General features: G+C 39.9%; 7 protein-coding genes across 7 annotated transcripts; 4 read left to right on the top strand and 3 right to left on the bottom strand.

Annotated features, from left to right (window-relative positions):
* Positions 1-70: 70 nt before the first annotated feature.
* On the top strand, positions 71-2,202 carry GCK72_003177 (uncharacterized protein; the record flags this gene model as incomplete). The annotated part of the gene is made up of 2 exons (XM_003090388.2): positions 71-148; positions 2,011-2,202. 2 exons carry the CDS (start codon positions 71-73, stop codon positions 2,200-2,202), a joined length of 270 nt encoding a protein of 89 aa, XP_003090436.2.
* A 623-nt stretch (positions 2,203-2,825) lies between these two features.
* Positions 2,826-4,713, top strand: GCK72_003176 (uncharacterized protein; the record flags this gene model as incomplete). Its single annotated transcript, XM_053723859.1, has 4 exons — positions 2,826-2,903; positions 2,950-2,992; positions 3,563-4,104; positions 4,630-4,713. 4 exons carry the CDS (start codon positions 2,826-2,828, stop codon positions 4,711-4,713), a joined length of 747 nt encoding a protein of 248 aa, XP_053592504.1.
* A 2,502-nt stretch (positions 4,714-7,215) lies between these two features.
* GCK72_003175 (uncharacterized protein) lies at positions 7,216-8,525 on the bottom strand (the record flags this gene model as incomplete). Its single annotated transcript, XM_053723858.1, has 4 exons — positions 7,216-7,307; positions 7,563-7,876; positions 8,111-8,395; positions 8,446-8,525. The coding sequence occupies 4 exons, from the start codon at positions 8,523-8,525 to the stop codon at positions 7,216-7,218; spliced, it is 771 nt and encodes a 256-aa protein (XP_053592503.1).
* Positions 8,526-10,453: 1,928 nt separating this feature from the next.
* Positions 10,454-11,495, bottom strand: GCK72_003174 (uncharacterized protein; the record flags this gene model as incomplete). The annotated part of the gene is made up of 2 exons (XM_053723857.1): positions 10,454-11,369; positions 11,419-11,495. 2 exons carry the CDS (start codon positions 11,493-11,495, stop codon positions 10,454-10,456), a joined length of 993 nt encoding a protein of 330 aa, XP_053592502.1.
* Positions 11,496-11,880: 385 nt separating this feature from the next.
* On the bottom strand, positions 11,881-17,434 carry GCK72_003172 (uncharacterized protein; the record flags this gene model as incomplete). The annotated part of the gene is made up of 4 exons (XM_053723856.1): positions 11,881-12,748; positions 12,799-13,085; positions 16,812-17,071; positions 17,182-17,434. 4 exons carry the CDS (start codon positions 17,432-17,434, stop codon positions 11,881-11,883), a joined length of 1,668 nt encoding a protein of 555 aa, XP_053592501.1.
* GCK72_003173 (uncharacterized protein) lies at positions 13,312-14,250 on the top strand (the record flags this gene model as incomplete). Its single annotated transcript, XM_003091135.2, has 2 exons — positions 13,312-13,391; positions 13,443-14,250. The coding sequence occupies 2 exons, from the start codon at positions 13,312-13,314 to the stop codon at positions 14,248-14,250; spliced, it is 888 nt and encodes a 295-aa protein (XP_003091183.2).
* GCK72_003171 (uncharacterized protein) lies at positions 16,708-17,687 on the top strand (the record flags this gene model as incomplete). Its single annotated transcript, XM_003090266.2, has 2 exons — positions 16,708-16,787; positions 16,838-17,687. The coding sequence occupies 2 exons, from the start codon at positions 16,708-16,710 to the stop codon at positions 17,685-17,687; spliced, it is 930 nt and encodes a 309-aa protein (XP_003090314.2).
* Between the last annotated feature and the right edge of the window lie 393 nt (positions 17,688-18,080).

Raw genomic sequence — 18,080 nt, 5'->3', positions numbered from 1 at the left:
ACATCTGCCCTCTCTCTTCGTTACCCCCCTTCCCGTTTTACTCACTTTTCCCGCCATTTTCCCGCCAAAAATGTCTCAACTTTCCCTAATTTTGCTGTTGGCGACTATGGGCGCATGCGCCCATAGTGCAGTGGTCATTGCTCGGGAGGTAAGTGTCAAAAAATGCGTCAGAAGTGCGCCAGACGACATTTTCCAATAGGAAATTGAGATAAAAGGTACCTGGCACGGCGCCAAGTCGTTTTTCCACTTGGTATTTTGATTTACATTTTTAAAAGTTTGTGATCTACAAGGTACTTTTGGAGGCCTATGTGGGGACTCAGGATATTTTTTGGATTGGTTGTGTAGATCAAAACCCGGACTACATTTTGATAGTTGATCATTTTTGTTAGCTCCGCCTACTTTTGAGATATGCGCCTTCAAAAATTGGATCTAGCTTGAAAAATATGAAAAAAATTGGTTGACTTTGAAGCATTGTAACTATGCCATTTTTTGTAAAAAGTTTTTTATTTTAAGTTTTTCTTGTAGATCAAAATTAGCTCTACATTTTTGTAGTTGACAATTTTTTGATAGCTCCGCCCACTTTTGAGATATGCGCGCTCAAAGATAGGTACCTAGGCGAGCGAAAGTCAGAAGAGAGGGAGAGACGCACTCCTCTTTTCGCACGCTCTCTCGCCCTCCAAATCTTTAAAGGCGCATATCTCAAAAGTGGGCGGAGCTATCAAAACACTTTCAACTACAAAAATGAAGCCCTGGTTTTGATCTACACAATCATTATAAGATTTTGCGAATTCAAGTAAAAATGAAAAGTTTACAATGTTTCTAATTTACACTATTTTTCAATCAAGTGGGTTTTTATCATTTTTTCTCAAGTTTTTTCATAAAATTGCAAAAATTTAGTGCTATCTTACCGTGGTCTGTCTAATTATTGCTTATTTTGATCTACAACTCGCCAACCGATAACTAGACCGCAATACCCACTAAAAATAGCGTTTTTTGTTGATTTCGCAATCAATTTTTTTTGACATTTTTAATCAAAATTTTTTAGTCTCTTTCAAAGTCGTTAAAAACGAAAATTTATAATCAAGCAGTGTGTCTATCCAGGTGGAAAAGTAAAGGAAAACAACATTTTCAGATTAGAAAAAGGCAAAAATTGTGACGAAGATTAGTTTCTTTTGGGGGAGTAGAGCGCATTGTATAGTTTGATCTACCGACGAACATTTTCTTCTAGATCAAAAGCGCTCTAGTTAGCGGTGGGCAGGTGGTAATTCAAAACAAACAATGAGGACGAAAAAAATCTTAAAAAATTCATTATTCTGAAGCCAAAAAATAGTTTTCTCTGTTGAAAAATAGACTAACTTTGAAACTCTACAACTGTTTTTCTAATTGTGTCACATTTTTGAATTTGTGTGAATCTTGTAGATCAAAGCCAGAACTACATTTTTGCAATTGACCACTTTTTGATAGCTCCGCCCACTTTTGAGATATGCGCCTTTGAAGATAGCGACCTAGGAGGGCGTCTCGTTTCTCTGCGTCTCTTCACTCGCTCGCCGCTGAGTGTCGCTTTGGTTGTGCCATCTTTAAAGGCGCATATCTCGAAAGTGGGAGGAGCTAGAGAAAAATTCTCAACTACAAAAATGTAGCTCTGGATTTAGTCTACAAAATAAATATAAATTCAAATAGTTTGGCTGAAAAAGAATGTCGTTACGGGATGTCAAAAAATAGCAATTTTCACTAAAATTTCAAAAAAAAAAAGTGAATTTTAAAGGTGCATATCTCAAAAGTGGGCGGAGTTATCAAAAAGTTGTTAACTACACAAACAAAGATCACAATCTCCTCTACATTTTTGCAATTAACAATTTTTTAGTAGCGCCGCCCACTTTTGAGATATGCGCCGTCTCTCTGCGTCTCTCTCTTAATATTTTGTGCGCCGAAGGCGCGCCAGACTATAAGAATTCTAGCGCCGCAGGCACCCCAGACGCATGACGGGATCTTAAATTTTTGCTATTACAGTACACCCCGGAGCCAGCCGCCCGTACGACACGCCCATTTCCAAAGATGAGCGATACGGAGGAGGATAGCACGAAGATGCAAGTGGTCGTCGTGCTGCTCGTCGCGTTCTGTGTCAGTCTCGCGATTACTGTAATCATTCGCTTCTTGCGAAAGTATTCGGAACGTCAACGACTCTATTCGAGCTTCAACTAATTCTCTGATTCTCTCTCAAACACACACACACTCTTTATCTCTCTTTTATACACATTTGAGGACTAATTATGTATCAGCAATAAAGAATTGGACATGATCGGCTTTATTGATTGTGTAGATCAAAACCAGAGCTACATTTTTGTAGTTGACAACTTTTCGATAGCCCCGCCCACTTTTGAGATATGCGCCTTTAAAGATAAGAAGGTGAGAGAGCGTGCAAAAAGAGGAGGGCGTCTCGTTTCTCTGCGTCTCTCCCTCCAGATGCTTCCAACCTACCATCTTTATATGCGCATATTTCAAGAGTGGGCGGAGCTATCAAAAAGTTGTCAACTACAAAAATGTAGTCCTGGTTTTGATCTACAAGAAAAGTTTAAATTTGAAAGATTTGGGTAAAATCAAAGAAATTTAGAAGTTGTCAAAAAATCTCGAAATTTATTTTCATTTCCCCTTGACACGCCCCGCGTCCCCCCTGTGACCTTCCCTCATTTTTTCAACTAATTAAATCGTCCCGCCCATCTTTTCCAATTATTCCCAAAATCAATCGATAATCGAGAAACCGCTTCAAGAGACACGTGGGTGAACGAAAAGTCGAAAGTCGATAAAAATTTGAAAATCGAAGAAAAATGTCGATGGAAATCGTTCTCATCGTTATGGAACTTATGATTCTTCCGGCGATGGCCGTCGCGTTTTGTGGCGGGAAAGTGAGTATTTTGAAATTATTCAAAAAAAAGAAATAGAAAATTCCAGAAAAAGAAGAAGAACCAGGCGACGATGAGTGTTCAGCAGCCTCGTGAGTTTTCTGAAAACTAATTCTTTTAAAAATTGGCTATGATATTCCTAATCAGCTCGTCGAGAGCTTTTAGAAAAGTATAATCATGACCATATTCGGTGTCAGTTGGGTCCCACCACGATAATACGGTATGCGCTATTAAACGGGCTACTGTAGTTTCGTGGCGGGACCCAATTCGCTCCAAATACGGTCATGATTATACTTTTCTAAAAGCTCTTGACGAGCTGAATCCGATAATTGGCTTTTCAGTTCCCGCAAGATTGATTTGACTGAGGAAAAACAAAAAATAAGAAAAATTTTGAAAAATTTTCAGTTTTGATTTGAGACAATTGTAATATTGGTGTTCAGCTTGTCGAGACCTTTTAGAAAAGTATAATCATGACCCCATTCGGTGTCAGTTGGGTCCCGCCACGAAAACTACAGTATCCCCGTTTAAAGGCGCATACCGTAATTTCGTGCCGGGACCCAACTTTTACCAAATATAGGCATAATTATACTTTTCTGAAAGCTCGGGACGAGCTGATTTCAAAAATCATAACCATTTTTCATGAAAATTTCAATTTTTTGCAGCCGTGAAACCGGTGACCTCCCAATTCTCACCGATTGTGGCTGACACTCCGGTGGGTCCTCCGAAAGCTCCAGATGCGGAGAAAAAAGAAGAAAACGTGGTGGAGAAGAAGAAGGAAGAAGAGGTGAAAAAGGAGGAGGCGGAGCCCAAAAAATCCGAGAAAAAATCCGAGAAAAAGTCGGAAAAGAAGACGGAGGAAAAGGCGAAATCGGAGAAGAAATCAGAAGAGAAGAAATCCGACAAAAAATCCGAAGAGAAGAAGAAATCAGAAAAGAAATCCGAAGAGAAGGACGAGAAGAAGGGGGAGGAGCCAAAGAAATCGGAGAAAAAATCGGAGAAAAAATCGAAAAAATCGGATAAAGATGAGAAAAAAGATGAAAAGAAAGAGGAAAAGAAAGAGGAAAAGAAAGAGGAAAAGAAAGAAGAAGACGTGAAAAAAGTGGAAGAGGTCAAAAAAGAGACATCCAAAAAGGAGGGATCGAAAAAGGATCAGAAACGAGATGCGCTCGTTGAAAACCCCATTATTACGGAGGTCTCGGATAGGGTAGGTCTTGATTTTTGTGTTCTCTGTGTAGATCAAAACCTGGGCTACATTTTTGTAGTTGACAACTTTTCAGATAGCTCCGCCCACTTTTGAGATATACACCTTTAAAGATGGGAAAAGACCTCAAAAAAATTGCTAGACTTTGAAGCATTGTAACTTTTTTATTTTTTATCCAAATTTTACAATTTATGTTTTTCTTGTAGATCAAAACCAGGGCTACATTTTTGTAGTTGACGGTTTTTCTCTAGCTCCGCCCACTTTTGAGATACGCGTCTTTAAAGATGGTAGCAATACGGCGCGAGAGGGTAAGAGACGCAGAGAAACGAGACGCCCTCCTCGTTTCGCACACTCTCTCGCCCGCAATTTTTAAAGGTGCATAGCTCAAAAGTGGGCGGAGCTATCAAAAAGCTGTCAACTAAAAAAATATGTAAAATGTCTTGAAGATCATTTTTGTAGTGGACAACTTTTTGTTAGCTCCACCCATTTTTGAGATATGCGTCTTTAAACTTTCATGTATTTTTTCAGGATGACAAAAAGGATAAGACGGATAAGAAGGAGGAAAAGAAAGAGGAAAAGAAAGAGGAAAAGAAGGATGAAGAGAAAAAGTGATTATTATGAACAACTATTTGTGTATTTTTACTTGGAATAAAAGATATATCATTGGAGTTTTTTTTTTTCATTTTTCAGCAAACGCGCTCTACTGCAGTAAAAAAATTTTGAGAACTCGGCACGGTTTATTCTCATGTTGCAGTAATATTGAATTCGCGTTTTTCTTGTATATCAAATATAGTACTACATTTTGGTAGTTGACAACTTTTTGATAGCTCCACCCACTTTTGAGATATGCGCCTTTAAAGATTGGAGGGCGTCTCGCTTCTCTGCGTCTCTCCCCTCTTCTCCCACTTGCCGCCACCAGGTTGCCATCTTTAAACGCGCATATCTCAAAAGTGGACGGAGCTATCAAAAAGTTGTCAACTACAAAAATGTAGAGCTAGTTTTGATCTACACAACACATGTACATTTGGGTATGGGGAACAGTGGGGAGTGCATGACGGAGTCCTAAATTCAGCCAATGTTTAGCTATAAACCGGATCAAGGCCATTTATTCAAGTCAAACGGCAATTTTCACAACAACAAAAAATTGAATAGTTTTATAATTTATTCACGTGCAGCTCTGACTCCGGACGGTGAAGGTGATCTTTGAGCAGACGAGGAGTTTGGTGGTCTGGAGACTTCTTGTGGTCTTCGAGAACTCTCCTGTTTGGCCAACTGGACGGAGCTACCGGAAAATTGTTAATTGCAAAAATATAGATGAGATTGAGATTTATTTTTTGTAATTGACATCTTCTTCATAGCTTCGCCCACTTTTGAGATATGGGTCTTTGAAATACTAATTTGTGTAAAAAAGTGCTATTCCCTTTTATCAGAATCAGGGGAAATCCGAATATTGGTCTAGAGGGAATACTGATCATCCTAACCGAGACGGGTGTATATATACCCTACAAAAGGGGGCGGAGTCAGGAGAGGCGGGCGGGCGTGTCTCTAAAGGCGAGCGGGCGGCCTAATCCTTTTTGGAAAGAAAACATTTTTTTGTCCCGCGTCCTTGATGTATTTTGGGAACAAGAGAGACATATTTCAAATATCCATGACAGAAGAGATTTGAACAACGGGTTGTGTATCAGAGATGTTGGGAAGTGAAAATTTTCTTATCCGGAAGTCGGAAGTCGGAAGTTGGAAGTGATTTTTCTTATCAGGAAGTCGGGAGTCGGAAGTCGGAAGTAAAATTTCTTATCCGGAAGTCGGAAGTCGGAAGTCGGAAGTAAAAAGAACACCCGGAAGTCGGAAGTCGGAATTAGATTTTTTCGCAAATATTCAACAACTCCAAGAGAAAAAGTTCATAAAATTCGCGAAAATCAGTGGAAAATTAGTTTTTGGCTGAAGAAAAGCCTATTTTCTGTCCTTTTAGACCATTTTTCCACGTATTTCTGCGAAATTTACTTTTCGGAAATTTCACCGTTATGTAATGACAGAAGTCGGAAGTAAAATTCCTTATCCGGAAGTCGGAAGTCGGAAGTGAAATTTCTTATCCGGAAGTCGGAAGTCGGAAGTTGGAAGTGGAAAAAAAAACCGGAAGTCGGAAGTCGGAAGTCGGAAGTCGGAATTCCCAACAACACTGTTGTGTATCTCTCTTGAAACGCAATATTATGAGTTGAAAAATATACGAAAATGTAGATCTCAGCGAGTTCTATGTCTGTGACCGAAGGCGGGAGGTGGAATAAAATGTCATAGAAGTAAAAAAAAAGTTAAATAAATGAAATGTATCATTTGTTACCACATGACTAGAAAGGAGAATCATCTCTAATACTGGCCAGCCTCTAGCTATGGAAGAATTCCGAGTCGAGATCGAGACCTATGTGGTTAGAAAGGAAATCGGCTGGGATTACCAAAACTAGTTTCAAATTTGATTACATATATGGTACTAGTGGACATGAAAAAGATACACTTCCAAACTCAGCTGCTTTTTGAAGTTCACTGGTACCGCTGCCGCCGCCACTAGCGACCTACAAACTTGGTCATAGGTATTTTCCACCACGCAGATTCCATTTCTGCAGTCAAACCTTGCGAAATGTCTCTGTGAGCCGAGTTATGAGCTCTCAATCTTTTCTTTTGGATATAATATTCTCATGTTTGCAACTTACGAGCTCAGGAAAACCACTGGGGAACACAAATGGAACCGCGCGGTAGCGTATGTGTATACGGGCAATTTTTTAATCTGGGGCGTTCTGCAAAACAAGGTCAACGCTAAACCCCACTCAAGTATCGAGGCTCTGAAGAAGACCCTGGTCAAGGAATGGTACGCTGTGTCGTCAGAATACCTGCGTGCAACCATCGACGCCTACCCCAGACGTCTTCGTGCAGTCATCAAAAAGAGAGGAGGTCGGATGGAACAAGTTTAGCTGATAATTGTTGTTATGATCATGAATAAACTTTTTGTTGATTCCCATGGTTTTCTGACTTTTACATTTTAGATATAGCACTTATAGCTTGTGCGGGTAATTCTGCGCCACCCAGTAGGTCTCATCGGATTACCTCGCTGATGGTTCCTGGGTTTCATTGTGGTCCTGATGGCCCATCTGGCCCTGATGAGCAATCGAAGTAGAAGGCGAATGGAGCCTCTTGGGAAGCATCAACTCCGGCTTGTCCTGGATTCCATCGTGTCCTGAGGGTCCTGGTTGTCCGGAAGCTCCAACGCCGCTAAGGAACTGATTTCCCTTTTCTAATTACCGTCAGGTTTACTCTGTCGGAAATAACTTCACTTCCGCACAGACTCTGCTCGCAATGTTTACTGATTTCCAAAAAGAGATAGCGAAATTGAATAAAAAGTTTATTATAGAATTATTATTTCAATATGTAATATAATGTTCATTAAAATGGAGTCAAAGACATTTCAATTCTACCGTAACCAGTTTTAATAGTTGCCTTCTTTGATCCATCATTAGTTTGGATAACCAATCTGTCCAACTCTCTCAATTTCATTCCCAAAATCGTCGTTCCATTATTTGTAATATTTCGACCATGGATCTTCATGAACTCTAGATTTGGGAACCCTCCAGTTTGCCACTTCCAAAGTGTCTCATCCAAATCGTGGTTTTCCAGGAGAGACCCCCCGAGTGTAATTCTAGTGCAAGTAGTGCACGTCAAGAGATATTTTAGAGTGAACCAAGCGGAACTCATGATATAAATTTTCTGTGGCCATGAAGTGAACACAGGTCTGAAACCAGAATTAAAACTAGATGAGATTCTAAGATCCTCAACCAGTCCAAAATTTCTGGATATCTGATTCCACAACAAGTTCTCATCCTTTGATCCATTAAGGCAAATAGTGAGCATCTTGAATTCCACTTGTAGGTCAAATAACTCAGAAATAGTTTTTGTTTTTTCATATGAATCATACTTATAGTTTTCACTAATTGAAAACTTGCATTGAAATATCTTCGATAGATACCGTAATACAGATAGAAATCCTTTTTGATGATTCTTCCAGAATGCATTGATTGCTTTGTTGTAGAAGATCACAGACACAGCACGCCCTTCAATTTTTATACTGTTGGGTTTGTTGCATATTTCATAGTTCCAACAATTGAAGATTTCAAAGGTATCATTTTTGTTTTCAGATAAGACTTTGATTATTTGATGAAACATGTCCAGATCGACTGTAACTTTTTGAGAGTACAAACGAGCATTATTGATTTGAATCGAGATTTTCTTGGAGCAGAAAGAGAGCTTGATTCTAAAAATAGAAAAATAATTAGTTAGGTTAGGAAAATAAAGTTAACTCACTTCTCTCCGATATTCAATGATTTGAATACCTCACACAGAACCAATCGAGGAAGACGGAGAAGGGGGAATGGGGAAGACATTGAGATGGGTGATGAGATGAGAAGAAACGACAGGGAGAAATGAGACTGAGACTGAGGAGTAGAGCTGTATAAAGAGAATCTGGGGTTGTGAAGAGGGCCTGCGTTTTGTGGCGAGACCATACCATCTGTTGTTCTTGATGGTCTATGGGAAAAATGACGGAGCGACTGTGTGCGCAACGGCGGTACCAGCATCGATCGATCCGTTATTCTTCCCATAGGCTAGTTGTGGTCTCGCCACGAAAGGCAGGCACTCTTCCAACCCCAGATTCTCTTTACACACGCCTACTCCTCATTGTAGTTATACCTGTACTATCGATCCCCCAGACTTTCCAACGGTCCTCAGCGTAGCGTTTTTCGACTGTAATTTGTTTTAGATGCCATATTAAACGGAGCGATTGTGGATACGTGACATGAGGTCGGAGAAGAGAGAGAGAGAAAGCCTTAGTGGGACGGTTGAGAGAGTGTTTCAGATTATGAGACTATCGTGGGTGGACTACAGGAGGCGATGATCATTTCAAAGGGCATCTTAAGAAAGAATTCTGATACTTTTTTTCGCTGAACAACCGGAGGACATGACGTTGGTGGATACAAATCCGGCTACATTAAATCGTCAAGTTATATCCGTGAAGATTATGTATCTGGTGGATGTGGTGCAGGAGCCAACACAATCAAAACCAAGGACAAAAAGTTGAAATTCTTTATTAAGGCACGTCCCTTGAAAAAGTTAACAAATAAAATCTAAAATCAGAACATGTACTGTCGAAAAAATAAAGTTTCGACAAGGATTTTCAAAAAAAAATTCGCGCGCTGAAACACGCAAGCGCATAAAGTTCTGGGCGGAGCTTAAACTGCAAGCTTAAATAAGCGGCGCGGTTATAATTCCAGTTGTTTTTTCCAAATTAAGAACCGCGCCACTTGCAGTTTAAGCTCCGCCCAGAACTTTATGCGCTTGCGCGTTTCAGCGCGCGAATTTTTTTTTGAAAATCCTTGTCGAAACTTTATTTTTTCGACAGTACACGCGAAGAGAGTGTTTAGATGTGAATTCTCTGTCTTGGAAAACAATATTGGAATGAAATGTTGTGAATATAAAGAAATTGTTTTTATCATACTCACGAACTAGGCTAAGTAGACTTATGAGTAAAGGAGAGTGAGAGAGAGAGAGAGACCGGCGCGAAGAGAATTAGAGACGAAAGGAAAAAGGAGGACAGGGAGAGAGAATACCACGATGACATAGTCGACGAGTGGAACGAGGAAATACGAAGTAGAAGAAGGAGATAAGATACAATCACGACGGAGACATGAATAGACCGAGAGCCGAAGGTGAATTAGGTCTAAAGAATAGAAGAGAGGAATTGTAGAGTAGATAGAGGAATCTGTAAAGGAAAAGGAAGAAAAACAGAAAATAGGGTGAGCTAAAGATTTATTAAGTTACGAACTTGTCAACTAGTTCGTTTATTGGTGAAAGGAGATGAACATAAGTGGGTTTTAGGGCTAAAGGGAGGTTGCCACTTTCTTCGTGGTCTTTGTGACGTTTACGGGGGAAGAGAGAAGTTAAATACACATTAAAAGGAGTACAAGAATCAAGGACAGAAAATATATATAAAAGGGTGTAAGAAAATCGATGGAAAAAGGTCGAACAGTCGCTTCATCTCCCAACTCCCCAGATTCGAAACTGCCACCATCCCATGACGAGAGTGAAGAGACGCCAGAGAAACGACCAGCAGAGCGCAAATGCAACATCACCGTGACGGCGGAAGCCGGGGGAGGCGATTCCACGGGGAACGGACGACGCGGAATCTGAAAGAGGAAATTAGAACGATAGAGACTTTGCACTTTTATTGATTTAGATATATTACTGTATTTGAGTGATATTATATTAGATTCCGACTTGTGGAATTCTAAGATTTCACAACATAAAAGTAGTTCTTCTAGTAAATTCTAATTGTAAAATAGATACCTCGCAGTGTATGCCTCGGATTACCAAATGAAATCACAGACATTTCAATACTACCGTAATCAGTGATGATAATTGCCTTCTTTGATCCATCATCAGTTTGGATACCCGACCCGTTTAATTCTTCCAAATTCATTCCCAAAATCTTCGTTCTATTATTCGTAATACTTTCACCATGGATCTTCAGATATTCTAGATTCGGAAATCCTCCGACCTTCCAATTTCTAAGAATCACATCCAAATCCTTGTTTCCTAAACGAGACTCCTCGAGTGTAATTGTAGTGCAAGTGCACGCCAAAAGAGATTCCAGAGTGAACCAATAGGAATCCATGATATAAATTTTTTGTGGCCATGAAGTGAAAACTGGTTTGAAACCAGCGTTAACAGTAGTTGAGATATTTAGATCCTCCACCAATTCCAAATTACTGGATATCTGGTTCCACAACAATTCTCGATTTTCTAATCTATGCAGCATGATAGTGAGCGTCTTAAATTCCTGTTGTAGATCAAACAACATTGCAATTGTTGGTTGATATAAATCACTATTATATAAACCAATATCAGTTGAAATCTTGCAATGAAACATCTTCAATAGATGTTGAATAGCAGATAGATATCCTTCTCGATAATTCTTCCAGAATGTTTTGATTCTTGTTGGAATAGAAACAACTTTTACAGTACAACATGCGATTGAAAATTGTTGATCATTTGAATTGTGACTTCTCCATGAGTCTGAATAAATGGAGATTTCAAATGAATCTTTCTTATTTTCAGAGTGAACACTGATTTTGTAGTTTATGCAGTCCAGATCGACTATAACTTTTTGAGAATACAAACGAGCATTATTGATTTGAGTGGAGAGTTTCTTCGAGCAGATGGAGAGCTTGATTCTGGAAATAGAAATTGAATAGTCATGTTTGGTTAGATAAGTATACTCACTTCTCACCGATATTCAATGATTTGAATACATCGAACAAGACCAATCGAGGAAGGCGAAGGAGGGGAAAGGCAGGCATCGGCAGAGACGGATGGAGAAATGGAGTAATGAGATGAGACTGAGGAGTGGGCGTGTGTAAATAGAATCTAGTATTGGAGGAGTGCCTGCGTTTCGTGGCGAGACCATACCATCTGTCGTACTGTGATGGTCTATGGGAATGATCGACTGTGTGCGCAATGGTAGTACAACTCCAGAAAGACGGAGGAGAGAAAATGGGGAAGACATTGGGCTACACTGCATCTTCTGACAGCTATGTGTCCGAAAGCTCAATTTAACTGCTTCATTGTCTTCCGTTTTTCATCCTGTTTATTATAGTCTCTGAACCATCTTAACACCGCCAAAAAGATCTGACAAAATTGAATAAAAATGTTTATTATAGAATTATCATTTCAATAATGTAAAGTTTATTCAGATGCAGTTATAGAAATTTTAATGCGGTGGAAGTTCATGAAGGAGCCAATTGTAATAGTTGCATTCCTTGATCCATCATCAGTTTGGATAACCATTCCTTCTAAGTCCCTGAAATTCAATCCCAAAATCTTCGTTCCATTATTTGTAATAAATCGACGACATATTTTCAAACATTTTAGATTCGGAAATCCTCCAGCCTTCCAATTCTTGAGTATCTCATCCAAATCCTTGTTTTCCAAATGTGAATTCAAGAGTGAAATTCTAGTGCAAGTGCACACCAAAAGAGATTCCAAAGCGAACCAATAGGAATTACTGATATCAATGTTTTGTGGCCATGAAGTGAAAACTGGTCTGGAAACAGGATCAACAATATATGAGATATTAAGATCCTCAACCAATCCAAATTTACTGAAAATCTTGTTCCATAACAAATTTTGATTTTTTGATCCATTAGGGCGAATAGTAAGCGTCTTGAATTCCAGTTGTAGTTCAAACAGTTCAAAAGTTATTGGTTGATATAAATCACTGATATCAGTTGAAATCTTGCATTGAAATATCTTCAAGAGATACCGAACAACAGATAGAAATCCTTCTTGATGATTCTTCCAAAATATTTGGATGCTATTGAAGCAGAAGATCACAGGTACAGTACGCCCTTCAATTCGATACGGTTGCCAATCCGGAGCGATGTTTGTTCCGGTGTCGGAGCTATTGAAGATATAAAATCTTTCTTTGCTATTTTCAGAGTAAACTCTGATATTGTGGTATAAGCAGTCCAGATCAACTATTACTTTTTGAGAGTACAAACGAGCATTATTGATTTGAGTGGAGATTTTCTTGGAGCAGATGGAGAGCTTGATTCTGAAAATACGGGAATAATTAGTCAGGTTAGTTTGATAATGTTAACTCACTTCTCTCCTATACTCAATGATTTGAATACTTCGAACAGTACCAATCGGGGAAGACGAAGGAGGGGAGGGGAGGCATCGACAGAGACGGGTGGGGATGAAATGAGGAAAAACGATAGGGAGTAATGAGATGTGTAAATAGAATCTGCGGTTGAAGGAGTGCCTGCGTTTCGTGGCGAGACCACAAGGAAAACAACGGAGCGACTGTGTGCGCAATGGAGACTAGGGTCGATCAATCCGTTATTCTTCCCATAGACTAGCTGTGGTCTCGCCACGAAACACAGGCACTCCTTCAACCGCAGATTCTATTTACCAGTCTCATCTCATTGGAAAATAAGTGACTGGCTCAGTTGCACCCGCACTATCGATCCCCCTGACTTTCCGACGGACCTCAGCGTGGCGGTTGCGGAGCGGTCAAGATTTACAACCTCACCAAATCAAAGGACGCTCTCGCATCAAAGTTTCTCAGTCATTTCTCCCTATTTCTTATCCCATATCGTCTTCTATCTCTGCCCAATGTCCTCCCCATTTCCCCTCCTCCGTCTTCCTCGATTGGTCTTGTGCGAGGTATTCAAATCGTTGAGTATTGGAGAGAAGTGAGTTAACCCGATTAGCCTAACCTGACTAATATCCTTTCGTTTTTCCAGAATGAAGCTCTCCTTTTGCTCCAAGAAAATCTCGATTCAAATCTATAATGCTCGATTGTACTCTCAAAAAGTTATAGTCGATCTGGACTGGCCAGGCCACAAAATCGAAGTTTACTCCGAAAATTACAGAGATTTATTTGAAATCTCCATTTATCATGATTTCTGGAAACGTCACAATTTGAATACTCAACAATATTCTATCGTAGGTTGTGCATTTCTATCCGCTATTGAACATCTATTGAAGATGTTTCAATGCAAATTTTCAACTCATATTAGACTCAATAACAGTGATTTATATCGACCAGCAATTTCAATGTTGTTTGATCGACAAGTGGAATTCAAGAGGATCTCTATTCGCCATAATGGATCAGAGAACGAAAACTTGTTGTTTAACCAGATGTCCAGTAATTTTCGACTGGTTGAGTATGTTAGCATCTATTCTGTTTATGATCATAGCTTTAGACTAGTTTTCACTTCATGGCCACAGAATATTACTATCTGGAGTTCCGATTGGTTCACTCTGGAATATCTTTTGGCGTGCACTTGCAGTAGAATTACACTTTGGAATTCTCTACTGGGAAACAAGGATACGGATGTGATACTCAAGAATTGGAAGGCTGGAGGGTTTTCGAATCTAGAATATCTGTGCATCGAAAGTCAAAATATTACAAATAATGGAGAACTGATTTTGGGAATGAATTTGAGGGAATTAGACGGAAAGGTTATCCAAACTGATGATGGATTAAAGAAGGCAACTATCAAAACTTATGCTGATAGTATTGAAATGTTTGTGACTCCCTCTGAATAAACAAAACCTAATGTCCTTTCTTCTCATTATTTCCGAAAATCATCTTTGTCATCGAATCTTTATTTATTATGTCTCTTCCCCCTGCATTTCCCATTCCTGCTCCGTCCCTCCAAATATAGATCGGGAGCACCTTCTAATGTCTTTATGATATTTCACACCTTTTGTGACTTTTGTTCATTATCTTTATTCAATGAAAACGTCCAATTGTTCCCAACAGAGTTGCGCGGAATTCCGACTTCCGACTTCCGTCTTCCGACTTCCGACTTCCGGGCTGTTTTTCATTTCCGACTTCCGACTTCCGACTTCCGTTTTAAAAATTGTACTTCCGACTTCCGACTTCCGACTTCCGTTTTCAAAATTTACCTTCCGACTTCCGACTTCCGACTTCCGTTTTCGGATGTTTACTTCCGACTTCCGTCATTCCATAATTGTGGTATTTCGGAAAAGTACATCTCGCAGAAATAGAAAGAAAAATGGTCTAAAAAGACAGAAAATGAGCTTTTCTTCAGCCAAAAACTAATTTTTCACTGATTTTCGCGAATTTTATGAACTTTTTCTAGGAGTTTTTGAATCTTTGCGAAAAAATCTACTTCCGACTTCCGGGCGTTATTTCACTTCCGACTTCCGGCTTCCGACTTCCGTTTTCAAAATTTTGCTTCCGACTTCCGACTTCCGACTTCCGGATTAGAAATTTTACTTCCGACTACCGACTTCCGGCTTCCGTTTTAGAAAAAATCACTTCCGCGCAACTCTGGTTCCCAAGTTTGAGATTCTTTTTCCACTCACACCAACACATCATCATCATCATCAATTTTAAGGAAATCAGTCACTGTGAGAGTTCTCCATAAGAACGTCGAAAATCGGTTTCACCAAGGTAGAATCGAACCACCGACTATAGATTAAGCTTCGGCAGCACTATCACTGTGCTACTGACGTACTCCTTATGGAGAATAGCAGTCGTCTGGCATCAGTGACGATAGTCCAGGACGGTGCTCAGTTGGTTACATTGTTACAATCCGGGGGGCCATATTGATGAATTCAATTTAAAGGTGTGGATTCTTAGTTTAGTGATTTGTAGTTTCGATATTATGGAAACTGGAGTTCTATTCCTTGGGTTGGCCATGAAGATTTTGTTTTCGCACAAAAGGTTGTGAGCAAGAGATTGTCAAGTAATGAGATGTGTGAATAGAATCTGGGAATGAAGGAGTGACTGCGTTTCGTGGCGAGACCTCAGATGTCTGTGGGAAGAGTAACAAATCGATCTACCCTAGTACTACCATTGCGCACACAGTCGATCATTCCCATAGACCATCACAGTACGACAGATGGTGTGGTCTCGCCACGAAACGCAGGCACTCCTCCGACCCCAGATTCTATTCTCAAGGAATTTTAGGCGAGGGTTTGGCGCCTTGCCGGCGTTTTGCCACTATTTTCGGCGAATTGCCCTCACTTTGGGCAGGTTGCCTACTGGGCAAGGGTTGGGCAAGAGTTGGGCGCGAGTGTGGTGGAAGAAGTGGGAGTGTGCGTGAGGATGGAGTAGGGCAAGTTGCCCATTTGTAGGGCAATTCGCCCACTTTATAAACATGCGCTCTATTGCACTCTGAAAATCATCAGATTTGCTGCCACGTTATTTCTTATTTTTCTACTTTATTCGTTTTAAATGCACTATTCTATCAAGTGCATTCTTTAAACTACTGGAAAAGATGCCATCCGAGAGTAAAAGAGATATTCGTAAGTAAAAAAACTGATTAATCCAGAATAAAATAATTTGGGACTTCAGAACACTTGTTCGATGGAAATGAACTATTCTCTATTCGGAGCTTCTAACGGCAGCTACTGATTCGACTGTCGGAACTTCGACTTTCTGATGCTAGCCAGTGCGGATTCGACTCATTCAAGTAAGTTATCTTATAGTGGACACGACAGCTCATGATTCGACTTTTCCTTCGCTAAACCGTCTCATAATACTAGTGTTACGATGAAAAGCAAAATCTCTTCGAAGAAGGAGCACTGCTGCTACCAACGAATTCTACTATTATAAATATAATTTCAGGTCTCTCGCCGAAGACTTCTCGTTTATATGAAACGTCGAAACACACTACTGCCCGCCGTTCTCTCCCCTTCTCCGATAGAATTTGTTCCCGTCTAACCCTTTCTTTGCTCACCAACTCTTCTCACATACATAGTTTTACATTTGATTTTGTATTTTTGAACGAATAAATAAATGCTGATTAAATCCATAAATTTTCTTCTGTTTTTTGAATAGATTGCGGTGAGGGGAGCAAGCGAAGCGCACGCTAGAAACAACATAAAATGGGCGATTTGCCCTCGATTTGGGCGGCCTTGCCGCCATCGTGGCGGCAAGCCTGCCCTTTACACATCTCATTACTCCTTTTCTTCTCATACTCATCTCACCTCCTATCCCCACAGTCGTTTCTCCCTATTTCTTATCCCCCAATGTCTTCTCCATTTCCCCTCCTTCGTCTTCCTCGATTAGTTATGTTCGAGGTATTCAAATCATTGAGTATCGGCGAGAAGTGAGTTGATCTTATTAACCTAACCTGACTAATTCTTCCCGTAATTCCAGAATCCAGCTCTCCCTCTGCTCGAAGAAAACCTTGGCTCGATTCAATAATGCTCGTTTGTACTCTCAAAAAGTTCATGTGCATCTGGACATGACGATCGAAAGAATCCAAGTGTACCCTGAGGATTTCAAAGATTGGTTCCAAATTGGTATTCATATCGATAGAAAGATTGACAATCCAACAATCCAGCTTTTTGGACGGCGTATTGTACCAATGTACAAAACCATAAAGACGTACTGGAAGAACCTTGGGGAAGGGTTTTTATGTGTCACAAGACATCTTTTGAAGATGTTTCACTGCGAGATATCAACCGGAAAGGAATGCTGGCGGAATGATTTTTTCCAACCGGTAATTTCTGAGTTGTTCGAGCAACAAGTGAAATTCAAGACGCTCACTATTCGCCTTAATGGATCAACGGATGAACACTTGTTCTGGAACCAGATATCCAATAAATTTGGATTGGTCAAGGATCTTAGCATCTCATCCGTTGCTAATCTTGGTTTCAGCCCAGTTTTCACTTCATGGCCACAAGCAATTACTATCATGAATTCCGATTGGTTCACTCTGGAAACTCTATTGACCTGTCCATGCTCTTTCATTAACCTCGAGAATTCAACTCTGGAGAACAAGGATTTAAATGAGATACTTAGGAAGTGGATGAGTGGAGGATTCCCAAATCTAAAACGTCTGATGATTAGTGGCCTGTTGATCACGGAGGATGAAGAAGATATTTTGGGAATAGATTTTGTGGAATTAGACGGAACGGTTATCCGAACTGATGATGGATCAAAGAAGGCAACATTCAAAACTGACCACCAAAGTATTGAAATGTCTGTGTCTCCATTTGAATAAACATTACATTACATATTTTTAATGATAATTCTATAATGAACATTTGAATTCAATTTGTTGGATTTCTTTTAAAACCAGTTGCAAAAACTGCGAGGTGTCTTTTTTAGAACTCATTCACTGACTAGAAAAACTACTTTATTGCAATCTTCACCCAAGAAACTTTCTAGTACGTAATCTTGATATAAAAATTAGAGTATTATTCCTTCATCAGACCATATTGTACAACCGTATACAGCTTCCTCATTGTGTTATCGGTGCACTCGAATTTTGTCATAAACCTTATAACAGTCATCAGGTATCAAGTGACGACAGTCAGTTATCGGCTTCTGGACGTCCTTCCACCTCCTCTAGCACCTCCAGCGGCATATCTTCCACTTTAGAACACAACACCTC

The sequence above is a fragment of the Caenorhabditis remanei genome, chromosome I (genome assembly GCF_010183535.1).
Source record: "Caenorhabditis remanei strain PX506 chromosome I, whole genome shotgun sequence".
NCBI classification, from domain to species: domain Eukaryota; kingdom Metazoa; phylum Nematoda; class Chromadorea; order Rhabditida; family Rhabditidae; genus Caenorhabditis; species Caenorhabditis remanei.
This window is presented reverse-complemented; position numbering and strand designations above follow the sequence as displayed.